Source organism: Pituophis catenifer, unplaced genomic scaffold (genome assembly GCF_029215685.1).
Source record: "Pituophis catenifer annectens isolate HBS135680 unplaced genomic scaffold, rPitCat1.0.hap2 SCAF_10, whole genome shotgun sequence".
Classification (NCBI taxonomy): Eukaryota; Metazoa; Chordata; class Lepidosauria; order Squamata; family Colubridae; genus Pituophis; species Pituophis catenifer.
This window is the reverse complement of record NW_027256890.1, coordinates 27,377,314-27,392,418: the sequence shown is the minus strand read 5'-3', so window position 1 is coordinate 27,392,418 and position 15,105 is coordinate 27,377,314. Positions and strand designations below refer to the sequence as shown.

Sequence of the window (15,105 nt, the reverse complement as noted above, 5' to 3'; positions counted from 1 at the left end):
GGCAGATGAGGCAGTTTCTGGGGCAATTGGGATGTGGGAAAGGAAAGAAGGGAGTGGCCACACAGAGTGACATGGACTAGCCCTGTGGCCACCTTTTGAGCCCTCCCCCCAATAGCCAAATTGGTAATCATCTTCAGTGAGTTGCCCATGGAAGCAAGCACCCTTGTCCCAAAGAACCCTCTTGAAAGCCATCAAAGAAGACCACGGACATCTGAAGCGAAGGAACTGGGGAAGGTTCATCAGTCGCATCCATCAGTTGGGTTTGACATGGAGCTGGGATGTCTTGCAGGTGGTCGTGGTCTCCTCTGGGAGGCTGGCAGGAATCGGACCAGCATCCTCCTTCCTCCAGCTGCTAAGTAGAAAGCAAAGTAGAGGTTGAGCTTTAGTAGACAGGATGGACCAGAAGGTAGAGGTCTAGAAAGCAAAGGGAAGGGAAGGGAAGGGAAGGGAAGGGAAGGGAAGGGAAGGGAAGGGAAGGGAAGGGAAGGGAAGGGGAGAAGGAAGGGGAGAGAGGGAGGAGGGAAAAGGAAAAGTTGGTTTTCACAGGAGGGCTTCCTTAAAATGGTACCTTTTCTGGATTTCACCACCAGAAGAAGCCCCAAACAGCCAAGAAGGAGAAGATTTCCCACTTTGCTAAGGCACAGCAGGGCCCAGAGAGGCAGCCTTGAAAGGTTCTTGGTCTGTCCTGAAAAAGAGTAACAGCCCCTGTTAATCCTTTCAGGAGGCCCCAGAGAATGGAGGTGCTTGTCTGCATTTGCAGCAGAAGAAGCACTAGGCCCAGGCAGATAAGCAGCCCCTGGAATGGGACATATCATTCTGGCTGGCTGGGATGTAGATTTTACTCCCCTTCCACGCCAAACCCTCCTTTATCAACAGGTCATCTTAATGTCTCTGGAACCATTCATCATAACAAGAGCCTTGGTGGCACAGCAGACTAAAGTGCTGTTAAGTAACACCAGCTGCCTGCAATTACTGCGAGTTCAAATCTCACCAGGCTCAAGGTTGACTCAGCCTTCCATCCTTTCGAGGTAGGTAAAATGAGGACCCAGATTGTGGGGGCAATAAGCTGACTTTGTATAAAAAAGAACACTGCTTTGGGGGGGGGGCAAAAGCCCTACTAAGCAGGTATATACAAAAGTATGAAGGCTATTGCTTAACGCATTGTAAGCCGCCCTGAGTCTCCAGAGAAGGGCGGCATCTAAATCGAACCAACAAATAAATAAATAAATAAATCTGTCCCCAAACTTTCATTTGGCTGCTCGCCCAGCCTTCCACTTGCTCCCCCAGATCACTGTGACTCCAGGGGGGACAGGTTGATCCTCTGCTTCTGCTGGGGCTCGCTGATTCTTCTGTCACTCTCTCCCTCTGGAGCACGGGCTCTTGCTCCAGCTTCTCAGCCCTCTGTTTGGGCCTTCGGCTTGGCTGCCACTGGGGTCTCTTGAGAGGAGTCTTCCCTTGGCTTCTCCCACCCTTCCATTTCTTTGTTGGTTGCCAACATCTTGAAACTGCCAACCTCCTGGTGGGGTCCAAGTGGGCTGCTATTTGGAGAGCTGGTTTGATGTCAACTGTCCAGTGGCAGCGTGGAAGCTTTCTGGAACACTGACATCCACTTGGCAAAGCCAAAAAAAGAAATTCCCGCAACATTATTTTACCAAGAATATAAAACTTTATGGAATAAACCACATTGGCACGGAAGAAGTGAAATCAGCTCTGGGCTTCCCATGCAAAAGCGAGCATAGGTCATCCCCCACTTTTCCCACCGGCCACCCACGGTCCATTACATCCACCAATAACTCCTGTGCATTTTGTTATGGGAACCAGGCAACCGCACTGGGACATCTGCTTGGGGTGGGAGCAGCGTCTCATGGGATGCCATTCCCCCTACCTTTGCATTCCATTCCACCCCCTCCCTTTTCTTTGTCAAGCTGCAAGCAAAGCAGACTATAGGTGGAAGTATAAGTCAGTCTTGACACGCACCCAGACTCCGTCAAGCAACCAGAGCAGGTGTTACCAGGGTGCACCAATCTGTACCCACAGTTACTTGTGCTGACCCCCAGTGGATCAGCTGAAGCTCTTGCACGGTCTTCAAAGGCTGGTCCCAACACAAGTTGGATCAGCATGTGTGACAGTGGCAGGAATTAGTGTGATTGTCACATGAGATGGATGTATGCTAAGCCCTCCTGGGCACAGCTGAACACAAACCAAGAGTCCATAAGGACCCCTGAATGACACAGAGGTTAGGGAAGTGTGACCCCATGGAAACAAGATCCCTGAATCTACTGTCACTCAGACTTGCTAGGACTGAGCCTGAGCCTGAGCCTGATCCTTCCCATCCAGACCTTGATAATCCTCTCCAGTTACATGTCACACAATGAGAGTTTGGAGTACTGCCTCAACCCCTTTGAGTCTCACATACATCCCTGAGATTTGGCACCCAGATGTGTGTGTGTGTGTGTGTGTGTGTGTGTGTGTGTGTGTGTGTGTAAAAGAGTCATCTCTATTCTTTACTACAATACATTTGTCCATATACTGGAGGGACACTGCCATTCTGGAGGGAAGGGTGGGGCGCTTGGAGGGAAGTTCTGTGATGTGTCTTTTACCTTGCTCCTGGGAATGGGTGGGGGGAGGGATGAGCCTGGGACCATCTGTTTCATCTCAATTCCAGAGGAGCCAGACTGCTGTGCCTGAAACAACTTCTTACCACCTTCTCAGCTCGGAGTTCCCACAACATCTTCACATCTTGGGATTGGCTCCCACTGCACCAGACAATTGGGAGGGTTTTTGAAAAGTGACTTTTAACCTAATGTTTCTGCGTGGGGAGTTCAGATCCTGCAATTCTCCATGTTATCCCTCTCTACCTATATATATAAGGATGTATGTATGTATGTATGTATGTATGTATGTATGTATGTATATATGTATGTATGTATGTATGTTCAAGCATAACTCTGGAATGCCTTGAGCAATTCCAACCAAACTTAGTACATAGATGACTTGCCCTCTGGAGACAAACACTGTGGGGGTAAGACACCCCTAAAGCCCCTCGGTGTGTGTGTGTGTGTGTGTGTGTGTGTGTTCTAGCATAACTCTCTGGAGACAAACACTGTTTGTTGAATGTGTGTGGCCCCTTTTCATCCCAATTCTCAGCTGCCTCTGTCCTGCTGCCAGCTCAACTGGAGGTGTCCAGAAATCAAGGGGGGAATTTGGCTTTGGAGGCAAGGGTGACCTTCCTGTGTCAGGCAGAGACTGACCCAGAGGCTCTGTCCAAACCCCTTTTTCCCATTGTCTCATTGAGTGCAGTTTGCAAAGCTGATACTAGCCAGGGGAAACATGTAGAATGGGGATCAGGGCAGACTCTGAATGGGGAATGGCCCCCTTTGAGAGGGGGGAGTGAGTGAACATGAAAGAGATCATATAAAAGGCTGTTCCTTCCCGGTCAAAAGACCCATGTGTGACTCTAAGATAATCACAACAACCAACACAGGAAAGGAGAAGAGGGGAAGCTTGGCCAGAAGACCCTCCAATCCCAGACAGGAACAGAGATCAATCAGTAATCTGAAGGGGAAATTTAAGACTTGCTGGAAGGAAGGGCAAAGGGGTAATTTGCAACTTCAAGATGCCCAGAGGGGACTTCTGCTGTGGTCAGGAAACACACATTTGGATCATGAGTGGTTAAATGTATAAAGCAATGGAAACAGTCCCACTCAGTGGTCAACCTGTGCCTAAGGAAGTGGACCAATCCACTAGGCTCCGGTCACAGGAGGAGAAGTGGTCGCAATGAGGCTCCTTTTGATTCAAAAGTCTCTTTCATGGAGAGAAAAACTTACCAGCACAAACTTCCTTTAAGGTGACTGTCCTGGATGCTATGCTATCCTTGCTTTCTCCCTCGCAGGTGACTATTAGTTCAAGGTCTTGGGAGGTGAGCTCCATCACAGAACTCCCTAAGGTTTCATCTGTGGCATAGAAATCTGAGATCCATCTGAAGTTCACCTCGCCTTTCCAGGTCTCTTGAGAGCAAATCAGCTGCCAGGTTCCATTTCCAGCCCCCTTGGAAATGCAGGTCAGTCGTAACTCAGAGTCTGGCAACTTTCCTGAGCAGGAGATGGAGAGACACATCACATTGTGAGAGACCACAAAATCACAGTGAGGCCAGAGAGGAAGGAGAAGCAGCAACGGCATGAGTCAATCCATAGATTTGCTTAGATTAGAGCAAGGAAAATACGTCTCATCCATTTCTGTCACAAGTAACAACACCACAACAATCCCCCCTCTCACATCATAATGACACATTATGGCCACCATGATACAGGAGGGCAGGCACCCCACACCCCACCCTCTGCCTTCCAGCAAGCCCTCCTTACACCAAACCAGGGATTGAGGGCAAGATGATAACCTTCCAGGCTCAGGGACCCTCAGGGACCCCCTGACTCTTCCCCCAAAGTCTTTGAGGTTCCAACCAGTCCCACCAGATCCACAGACAGACTCCTAAACTGCCTCTCTGGAGATCCCAGGTTCAAAGCACACCAGCCACTCCCTGCTACCCCGTCTGGGAACCCACATGGTCTGGCCAATGCAGCCTATGCCCCTGTGGGAGGGAAGCCTGGAGGGAGCTGTGACGGATCCCCATGGTCCCACTTCCAGAGGGAAGAGCATGCAGGACACGGCTTGAACTCCATTTCTGACCCATCGTAGAAATGCAAGTCCTCAGCCGAACCAAATCTCCTGGTGTGGAAGATGGTGGGCAGGGTGGGACAGGGAGCAAAATGGTAGATTTGTGGAGGGGCGGGGGAACATAAGCAAGGCTCAGCCTGATCAAAACATCTTGAACTAATTTGCATTGCAAAAAATGGAGAAAGAGCTATCCAAAAATCAGCTCTGGGCTCCCTCCAAAAAGTTCATCTCTGCAGAAACTGGATACCTAAAGATCACCCCTCAAAAGAAAAGCCCCCCACCCTTCCACATCAGCCTGGGCAAAGGAGGGAGGCCAGGAATTTGCTGCCATGGCTGGGATACTTAATACGCACCCGCAGGTCAAAGGACTCCTTTGCAGTTGTGTTTTGTAAAACAATGTCTGCCGTGTATGTGCCAGCATCCTCTTTCTTTAGATTCATGAGAGCTAGTTTTTGGCAGTCCTTAGAGACCCACAATCGGTTTTGATAGGCTGCGTGGGAGCGCTGGAGACGACATGGTTCCCGAAAGTTCACCACAGCAATATTTTTTTTTTTTTATTGAAAAAGTTTTTCAAATACAAGTTTTTCCCCCTTTTCCTCCCTTCTTCCCTAACCCCCCCTCACCACCCATCCCCCCCGTGACTTCTTCTTCACAACAATAAGCTAATTCATAATTAATTACATAATATTTTACCATGCCCTTACTCACTCCTCAAAGTACTGACCCTTAGCAAAGTATTCTTATAACTCCGCTTTTCTCCGCTTTTCACAATCTACCCTTTTTCTCCTCCCCCAAACTTATAAAATATTATTATTATTACAACAACATAACCTTTACTTTTATATATATTAATTTAACATTTCAAAGCAGCCTTCTCCAAATTTAACATTTGTTCAGTTCTATCCGATTCTTCCACTCCCCAAAATATATGACTTAAAAATCCTTTTTCTTAAACTAATCAATCACTAAACTAGCCTATTTCAACCCAGTTTCCTGCAAGATTACCATGCACTACAATTCTAAATATAATCCACTGCCCACTCTGCTAAAATATACATATGTCTATATATACATTCCATTTTATAAAAAAAGACAATAACTTTAAATTTATAATTCATTTAGTATCTTCTTTGATGTCTTTCCACTAGATTGTTAAATCCATCATCCATAATAGGGTAACATAGCATCCTGGTGCAACAGTTTATTCAAAATCTTCAGTCATCTTCTGCCCCCATCAATAATGAATATCCTCATGTATATATAAAAATAAAAACAACCACCCGAGTGACATTATAATTATATTCCATATAGTTGTAATTGTGGTTTTCATCAGGATTATAAATCCCCATCATCTTTGTGGGTAACAGCCAGATCTTCTGCATGCCCCAGCATGACTCTCTTGCCTTGTAACTCAAAATAGTTATAATATATTTATCGGTAAGAGAAATCCAAAATAGATAGTTCAAGTTCAAATCCAACAATGTAAGGCTCTTTCCACATCCCAAAATCACGGCATTGCAGAGATCTGCCACTTTCCTCAAGATAGTATTAAACAATAATTCGCCTCCAATATCTTTTCACATATTCATTTATTTTTTTTTTTAAATCCCTGGCTTCACTGTTGCTTGGTTTAGAAACTACTATTTCTACGAGATCTGTTTCTTTTCTTTTTCTTTTGCGGGTTGCATTTCCATCCAGATTTCCTTCCTACAAGTTGTGTATCAGCTGATCGGTTGTCATTCTGCTTTGTAAATTGATCTTGTTGGTTTTGTTTTATTATCTCATATGTCTTTTCCTTCACTTGTATATCAACTGGTTGATTTACGCACTTGTCTGTAAGTTGATAGTTCATCACATTAAAATCAGATGACACTGCTCTCAAATTTATAGACAGTCCAGCTGGGGTATCCAAGGAGTCCAAAGACAGTTTATCTACCACAGCCTCTTTAATTTGATGTTTTCCCTTTATTTCCAACTCCTTTTGCTTGTCCTGTGTTATGCCTAAAGATGTTAAATTTATTTTTAAAATTTTTTGATAAAATTCTTCCGCTTTTTCGACTGTATCCAGTTGGTATCTTACTCCTTGGTGTCTCAATATTAAACCAACTGGGACGTCCCACCTAAATAGAATATTCCTTTTTTTTAACTCATTCACTAGAAAACCAAATTTCTTCCTCTCCATTAACATCTTGGGCGGGAGTTCCTTAAAAATCCAAATCTTTCTTCCACGAAATTGCAAAGCAGAGTCATAAGAATTCTGGACAATATTATTTCTAATTTCTTTGTCTGTAAAATAAATCACCACATCTCTAGGCAATTGCCTTTGTTTTGCCAACCAGGAGTTTATTCTATAAATTCTGTCAATCCTGCAAAACACTTCATCAGGTTGAACCTTTAAAATCCCAGCCAGAATTTCAGAAGATATCTTCCTTAAATCATCTCTGTCATCTTCCTGCAAACCTCTCAGTCTAATTGCATATTCTGTAAAATTGTATTGGATCATTAAAACTTCTCTTTCAATCCTCTGTTGTACATTTTCTTCAATAACAGTCTTTTGATCAGCCTCCATTTTAAGTTTGTCTTCTGAACTATTATCCTGAATGTTTGCCAAATCCTTTTTAATTTTTTGGATCTTGTCATCCAAATTCTCCTCAGTTTCTTTCATTTTAGAGTTAGTATTTGCTTCCAACTGAGTCATAAAGTCTGCTAAGCCATTAGCTACTTTTAAAATCTTTCGATCCAAAAAGCCAAACTTAGATTTCACCAGTTCACCAATTTCTTTGATTTCCAACTTAAATTTTTCACGTTGCTGATTCACAATCTCATCCCTTCTTACAATCTCCTCAAGAAGAAATTCTATTATATTAAAGTCAGGTTTCTGTGACTGGAGAGTTAAAACTTGTTGATGTAATTTATTAATGGGGGAATCCCCCCCCACTGCCTGTTTGTCTAGTTTTATAAGTCTCAGTGCCATTTTTCCACGCAGACAAAATTTACTGGAAAAGAAAGAAAAAAAAAACTTTTTTCCAACCAAGATCAATATCAAATCCTCAAAGAGAAAAAAGAAAAAAGAAAAAAAAAACAGAAATGAGAGTGAGATTTTGCCTTCAGTTACAGCCAAAAGTATTCATTCTGCTACTTTGTAATTGAAAACGGAAGGAGTTTCCCTTTCAGCCTCTCTTCAAGCCGCAGCAGCAATCGCCATTTTAAAAAAAAACTTTTTTCCCTTCACTTCACTTCTTAGGCAAAATAGAATAAAAGGAATACTTGCGCTTCAGGATCAAAGGTCCAGCTCATATCTTCTTTAATTAATTTATTTGACAGATTTACAGGCTTGCTTTTGCCCCCTAGCTCTGCATGTAGCAGAGATTTCCCAGAGCCCGGAGCGTCGGCTGGGGATACGGGGAGTCTCTTCCGCTCCCTCCCAAAAGTAAATAAAAAACTTTTGGGATTAGGCAGAGGACTCTACCCACCCCAGCCGGCTCTATCTCCGTTTCCTAATGGAAACGGAGTTTTTTCGAGCCGCCATTCCGCTGAAAAAGGCGGCTCTTACAGGCAGTGGGTTCGACGATCCCAGAGGAGCGTCCAGCGGGGACAAACAGCAAACAGGAAGTGCCACCACGGGAAGTAATATTTATGGAGTTGTTGCCGATACCTTTACTCCAGTAAATTTTTTTTTTTTATTGCAAAAGTTTTACAATTACATTTTCACCCCTTTTTTCACCCCCCCACCTCCCTCCCCAAACTTCCCATCCTCCCTAACCCTCCCTAACCCTCCCCCCCCAGACTTCCCTATTACATACTCATAACTAATAACACTAATATATAAACCTGAACCCATCCCTCCCCCTATATAATTTTTCCTCTTTGTCTCTTTACATTAAAATATTTCTAATACATTATTTTCAAATAAAAGCTATTTGATACTTTCTAGTTTGGTATTTGTTCTGAACATATTCTATCCACCTTTTCCATTCCCATTCATAAGTCTCTTGTGAACAATCTTTTAAATACGCTGAAATCTTCGCCATCTCTGCAAAACTAGCCATCTTCAAAGTCCATTCCTCGATAGTAGGCAAAGCTTCATTCTTCCAATATTTACCTATCAACAATCTTGCTGCTGTTATCATATACAATATTAGTTTTATTTCACCCCGTGTAAAACCCTTAACTATACCCAATAAAAACAATTGTGGAGAAAATTGAATTTTTTTCTTCAAAACATTCTGCATGACCCACCAAATTTTTATCCAAAAAGCCTTAACTTTCCTACAGGTCCACCATACATGATAATACGTAGCATCCAAACATTCGCATCTCCAACATTTTGGCTGAACATTAGGGTACATACATGACAACTTTTTAGGATCCAAATGCCATCTATAAAACATTTTATAAAAATTTTCCCTCAAATTCTGCGACTGTGTGAACTTAACATTCTGAACCCAAATTTTTTCCCATGTTTCCAACATCACTGGTTCTTCAAAATTTTGTGCCCACTTAATCATACAATCTTTAACTAATTCAGTTTCTGAGTCCCTTTCTAACAAAACATTATAAAGCCTTTTAATATGCATTGGACCTTTCTCTCTTATATGTCTAACTAATTCTTCCTCATGCAATATAATACCAGTTTTTTGGTCCTCTTTCCATCTCAATTGTAATTGATTATATTGTAACCAGGTTAAATTAATCCCTTCGTCCAACAGTGTCTGCAATGTCTTCAGCTGCCATCTGCCCGCATCTGTAAAAAGAACCTCTTTGTATAAAAACCCCCCGAGTGACATTATATTTGTATTCCACAAGGTATGACCAAGATCCAGCCATAGCGGTATTTTATAATCCCATTTGAGTCGGTGCTTCTTCCAAACTCTCATCAAAGAATCTCTGAGTATATGACTTTTAAATACTTTATCAACTTTATCATCATAAAATAAGTAAGCATGCCATCCAAATTCAAGATCAAAACTTTCTGCATTCAATATTCCAGCCTTCTTATTTCCAAACCAATCGCTTGTTAAAGTTAAAGCTGCTGCATCATAATATAACTGTAGGTTTGGGAGTTTAAGACCTCCTCTTTCTGGAACATCTTGCATAATTTTCAATTTCACTCTCGGCTTTTTCTCGTTCCAGACAAACTTATTCACGCCAGACTGCCAGACTTTCAATTGTTTATCACTTTTAAGCACCGGAATCATTTGAAACAAAAACAGAAATCTTGGCAAAATATTCATCTTAACTGCTGCTATTCTTCCAAGTAAAGACAGTTGCAGCTTTTTCCAAGTCTCCATGTCTTTCTGAACCTCTCGCCACAACACCTCATAATTATTTTGAAACAATTTCATATTTGATTCTGCAACCTGAACTCCAAGATATTTTACCTTAGGTACAATTTCAAAACCTGCCCTCCTTTCAAGCTCATGTTTACGATCTTGTGTCATATTCTTAACTATCATTTTAGTCTTTTTTGAATTCAGTCTAAAACCTGAAACTCTACCATAGTCTTGTATAATGTCGTTCATCAGGATTGTTGATTCCATTGGTTGTGATAGGGTAACAACCAGATCATCTGCAAATGCCTTTATTCTATAATCCTCTTGCCTTATCACTATGCCTTTCAGAATTTTTGAGTCCCGTATTGTATTTAGCAAGACTTCCAATGTTAAAATAAATAAAAGTGGGGACAACGGACATCCCTGTCTTGTTCCTTTTTCAATTTTAAACTCTGTCGTCAAACTTCCATTAATAATAATCTGTGCTTTTTGCTCTTGATAAATTGCTGAGATCGCCTGTATAAATTGGTCCCCAAAGCCCATCTTTTTTAAAGTCTTTAGTAGAAAATTCCAATCCACTCTATCAAAGGCCTTCTCCGCATCCAAAAAAACCAGCACTGCAGAAATCTGTTTATTCTTATCAAGATATTCCAATAAGTCTATTACTTGCCTTACATTGTCCTTCATGTATCTGCCCTCAATAAATCCCGCTTGGTCCTCATGAATCACTTTTTGGATTACTGGCATCAACCTGTTGGCTAACACCTTCGCATAAATTTTATAGTCTGTGTTCAAAAGAGATATTGGTCTGTAGTTCTCTGGTTTTTTAGGACCAACTTGTTCCTTTGGTATCAAAGATATATAAGCAGTTGTCCAAGATGGGGGTATTCTACCCCCTTGTTGAATATTGCAAAATAAATCTCTAAGTTGTCCCACCATTTCAGCTTGTAAAGTTTTGTAATACACTGCAGTCAAACCATCCGTGCCAGGAGCTTTGGCTGTTTTTAGCTGCTTAATTGCTGCTATTATCTCCTCCTCTGTTATAGGATAATTCATTCTTTCCTTTTGTTGATCAGTAATTTTTGTAACTCTCTTATCCTTTAAATATTTTTCTATAAGTCCATTCTGCACCTCTTCTTTGGCATATAATTTAGTATAATAATCCACAAAAGCTTCTTTAATTAATTTTTGTTGAAAAATTTCTTTCCCTCCAATGTCAATACTATCAATAGTCCGTATACTTTGTTTTTTCCTCAGTGTGTAAGCCAACCATCTGCCCGGTTTGTTAGCGTTGCAAAATGTATTATGCTTCGCGTATTGTAAACTTGTTGCAACTTGTTCTGCCATAAGCATTTGAAATTGGTCTTTCAAAAGTTTTATAGCGCTTCGTATTCTTTCATCTGTTGGGTTTTTAATAAGTAACTGTTCTTTATTTTTTATTTCCATTTCCAACTCAGATCTTTTCTTTTGTCGGAACAGTCTATGTTTAGAATTCATGTAGATAAGTACCCCTCTCATATAAGCTTTACTTGCGTCCCAAACAATTTCAATTGGAGTACCTTTATTCAAATTTATTTCAAAAAATTCTTTCAAATGCTTTTTAAGTTCTATTGTATTTTTTTCATATCTAAACAAGTTCTCATTTAATCTCCAAGAACGTCTCTCAACCTTATCCATCTCGATTTCTATCCATACAGGGCTATGGTCCGTCAAAGTTCTTGGAAAAATCTTTGTTCTTTTTGTCTTAACAAATAGATCATTTGACAACAGGATAAAATCAATCCTAGAAAAGGATCTATGTCTATCGGAAAAGAAAGTGTAATCCAATTCATTTGGATTATGTATTCTCCAAACATCTTTTAGTTCCATATCTTCTTTCATATCAAAAAAGGTCTGCGGTAGTCTAATTCTAGACTTTGCCAAGCTCTTTTTATCTAATTTAGAATCAATTACTCCATTCCAATCTCCCATAAGTAAAATAGATCTATAGTCCCATTGCAATATTTTAGTATGTAACATCTTGTAAAAATAATCCTGTTGTTGGTTGGGAGCATAAATTCCAATCAAAAGAATTTGACCATTTGCAGTGAGCAATTCAATTGCTACAAACCTACCATCTTGATCTACTTCTATAACTTTTGCTGTTAATTTTTTATTTACATAAATAACCACACCATTCTTTTTCTGCGAAGTTGAAGATATATAATGTGCTCCTAATTTTGAGTTTATCAAATATTTTTGATCTTGAGTTGTAATATGCGTTTCTTGTAAACATATTATATCATTATTAAATTGTTTCAAATATGTAAATAATTTCTTCCTTTTCTGTGCTGAATTCAACCCATTAACATTCCAAGATAGACACTTAAGAGTCATCAGCCTGTTTCTGGAGCGCAGAGCAAAATATTTGAAGTTCATCCAAGAGCTTCGATCTTGCTCCTCCCATAGCTCCACTCTCTTGTGGGGTACTCTTAGCTGCCTTCTTGTCTTGTCTTTCCTGTTGTTGTTGTTGCTTTTGTTTAAGTAACTTGGATTGAGCTCTAGTTATACGTTGATCTTTAACTTCAGTCAACTGAATCAAATCCAAAATTGGAGAAGAATCCAACAAGGGCTCACTCAGAAAACCTCCTTCTGCACCTTGCACTTCTAATTCCTGCTTAGACTGTTCTTCCAATTGCCTCTCTTCACTCTCCTTAATCTCCAAAACTGTAGATGTACGTGGAGATGGTGTTCTTTCCTTAAGAATAGTACTATAAAAATGTTGTGCCTTCTCCACGGTATTCAACCGATATCCTTCTCCCTTATATCTAAAAATTATCCCAGCTGGTGCATCCCACCGGAAGGGTATCTGTAAGTCTTTCAATTCCTTAACAAGAAAACCAAATTCCTTTCTAGCTTTCAGCATTTTAGGAGGTAATTCTTTAAAAATTACAAGTCGTGAGCCCCCCACTTGTACAGAGGTGTGAAAAGATTTTTGGAGGATTTCATTTCTAATTTCTCTCTCAGTAAAGTATATGACCACATCTCTAGGCAGTTGTCTTTGTCTGGCCACCCAAGAGTTCACTCTGTAGATTTTATCTATTTTATGAAATACCAAATCAGGATTAACTTGTAAAATCTTAGCCAGGGCTTCAGAGCAAACTTGTCTCAAGTCCTGTCTCTCCTCCTCTCGAATTCCCCGAAGCCGTATGGCAAATTCCATCGCCCGGAATTGTATCATGACAATCTCATCTTCAATTCTCTGCATTTTATTGTCAACTTCATCAATTTTATAGTCATTATCTTTCATCCTAACATTAACTTCTGATTTGAATTCTTCAAGTTTAAAATCAACTTTCCCAATAAAATTTGCCAGGCCAGACGCCACTTCTGATATTTTTTTGGTCACCATATTTTGATTCTGTTTCACCATGTCTTTAACTTCATTAATTTCCTGCAAAAATTCCTCATGTGATTTTTGAAGTTTACAATCTATTTCCTGTTGAGATTCTTGAAATTTGTCATCCAAAGTTTTAGAAATAAATTCTTTTAAATCTCCCACATCAAATTCTTTTTTCTGAGTTTGTAGCTGTTGAGCAGGGGGAAGTTGCATTTGATGTTTGTGTGTGGGGGATCCCCCCCCTGATGCCTTCCCTTCCTGCTTCTTTGAAGCCATCGTGCCACGTAAGCTAGTTTTTCTGAAGAGGGAAGTTCTTTTTCCTTTCCCTCTTCCACAGAAACTTCTAAAAAAGTCCCCCAGATTTAATCAAGTAAAACTGAAGTAAAGCAAAGTCAAATTTTAGCAAAAAAAATTTTTTTTCTTTAAGTAGAACAACTTTGTAGCAACTTTTCAACTTTGTAACAAAGCAGGGAGGCTTCACAAATCCACTTTCACTAGCTCGTTAACTCAAATGCTGGACGCCATATTTTTTCAAATCACTTTCACTCGCTCACTTTCTCTTTGATTTAAAAAAGTCAATAAAGCACTAATACTTGCAATTTTCAGGTTTCTGAATTCAAGTTGATATTTCCGCTATTTGTTAGAATTAGTTCCTCTCACTTTAAAAGTTTGCTGCTATCGGCTTGTTCTGCTGAAGGCAGAATCGTCCCACGCCGCCCGGAGTCTCCGCAGGTTGGAAGGGAGCCGCTCCTGTTTTCACCCCCAGAAGCAATTCCCTGGGGGGGTTACAGGGGCTCAACCTGTACCCTGCTGTCTCTGCTCCTGCAATCTTCGAGATTTCGGAGTTTTCGAGCCGCTCCTCGTTCGCGGGGCGGCTCTACAGGCGGCGGGGCTGGCGGTCTTTAAAAAATCACCGCCGTCGCCGAAGCTCGCAAACCGGAAGTCTCCAGTAAATATTTTGATAGGGTGGAGGTTTCATCAATCGGAAAGTGACAGAGTACCCCAGATCACCATACAGTTCTTCTCTTCCACAAACTCCTGCAGGGCCACAGAAAACGTTCAAAGTTGGACCACGTGACTTTCCAAGAATCCCATTTCTGACCCTCAGACTCCCAGAAAACCTTTGTGAAGAAAGACTAAATGGCTCCAGGATAGAGGACTGTTGATGCATTGCCCCCCATCTTCACTCATATCTTTAATAAATCGCTAGAGATGTGTTGTGCTCTTTCTTGCTTCAAATGCTCTACTATCATCCCAGTACCGAAGAAACCCTCCATCAAGGAACTGAATGACTTCAGACCAGTTGCTCTGACATCCATAATTATGAAAACGTTTGAAAGGCTCGTGCTGGCCCACTTGAAGACCATCACAGATCTTCTGTTAGACCGCTTGCAATTTGCCTATCGAGCAAATCCTACAACATCTTGAATCTCCAAAGACCTATGCAAGGGTCCTCTTTGTAGACTTCAGCTCAGCATTCAGCACCACCATTCCAGATATTCTTCTAATTAAACTGATTCAGCTAGGTGTGTCTGACCTTGTAAGTGGATCACAAGCTTTCTATCAGACAGGAAGCAGCAGATGAAGCTAAATCACATCAACAATCACCTGTACAATTAGCACAGGAATTGAACTCCTGACAGTGTTAACAGAGTTAGCCTGCAATACTGGTTTGAAAGCACTATTGCAGGCTAACTCTGTTAACCACCACCATGGCTCAACCAAGCTCAGAGAGCACCAAGGATCCCACACTTCAGTCCTGACTTATGAATATTCTCTATA

At 41.2% G+C, this 15,105-nt stretch overlaps 1 protein-coding gene across 1 annotated transcript; it reads right to left on the bottom strand.

Moving 5' to 3' along the window:
- Positions 1 to 239: 239 nt before the first annotated feature.
- On the bottom strand, positions 240 to 14,149 carry LOC139322413 (SLAM family member 5-like; the record flags this gene model as incomplete). Its single annotated transcript, XM_070951512.1, has 5 exons — positions 240 to 352; positions 569 to 685; positions 3,828 to 4,091; positions 5,021 to 5,218; positions 14,134 to 14,149. Coding segments are annotated over 5 exons (708 nt in total), but the record flags the coding sequence as incomplete, so codon positions are not given.
- Positions 14,150 to 15,105: the final 956 nt, after the last annotated feature.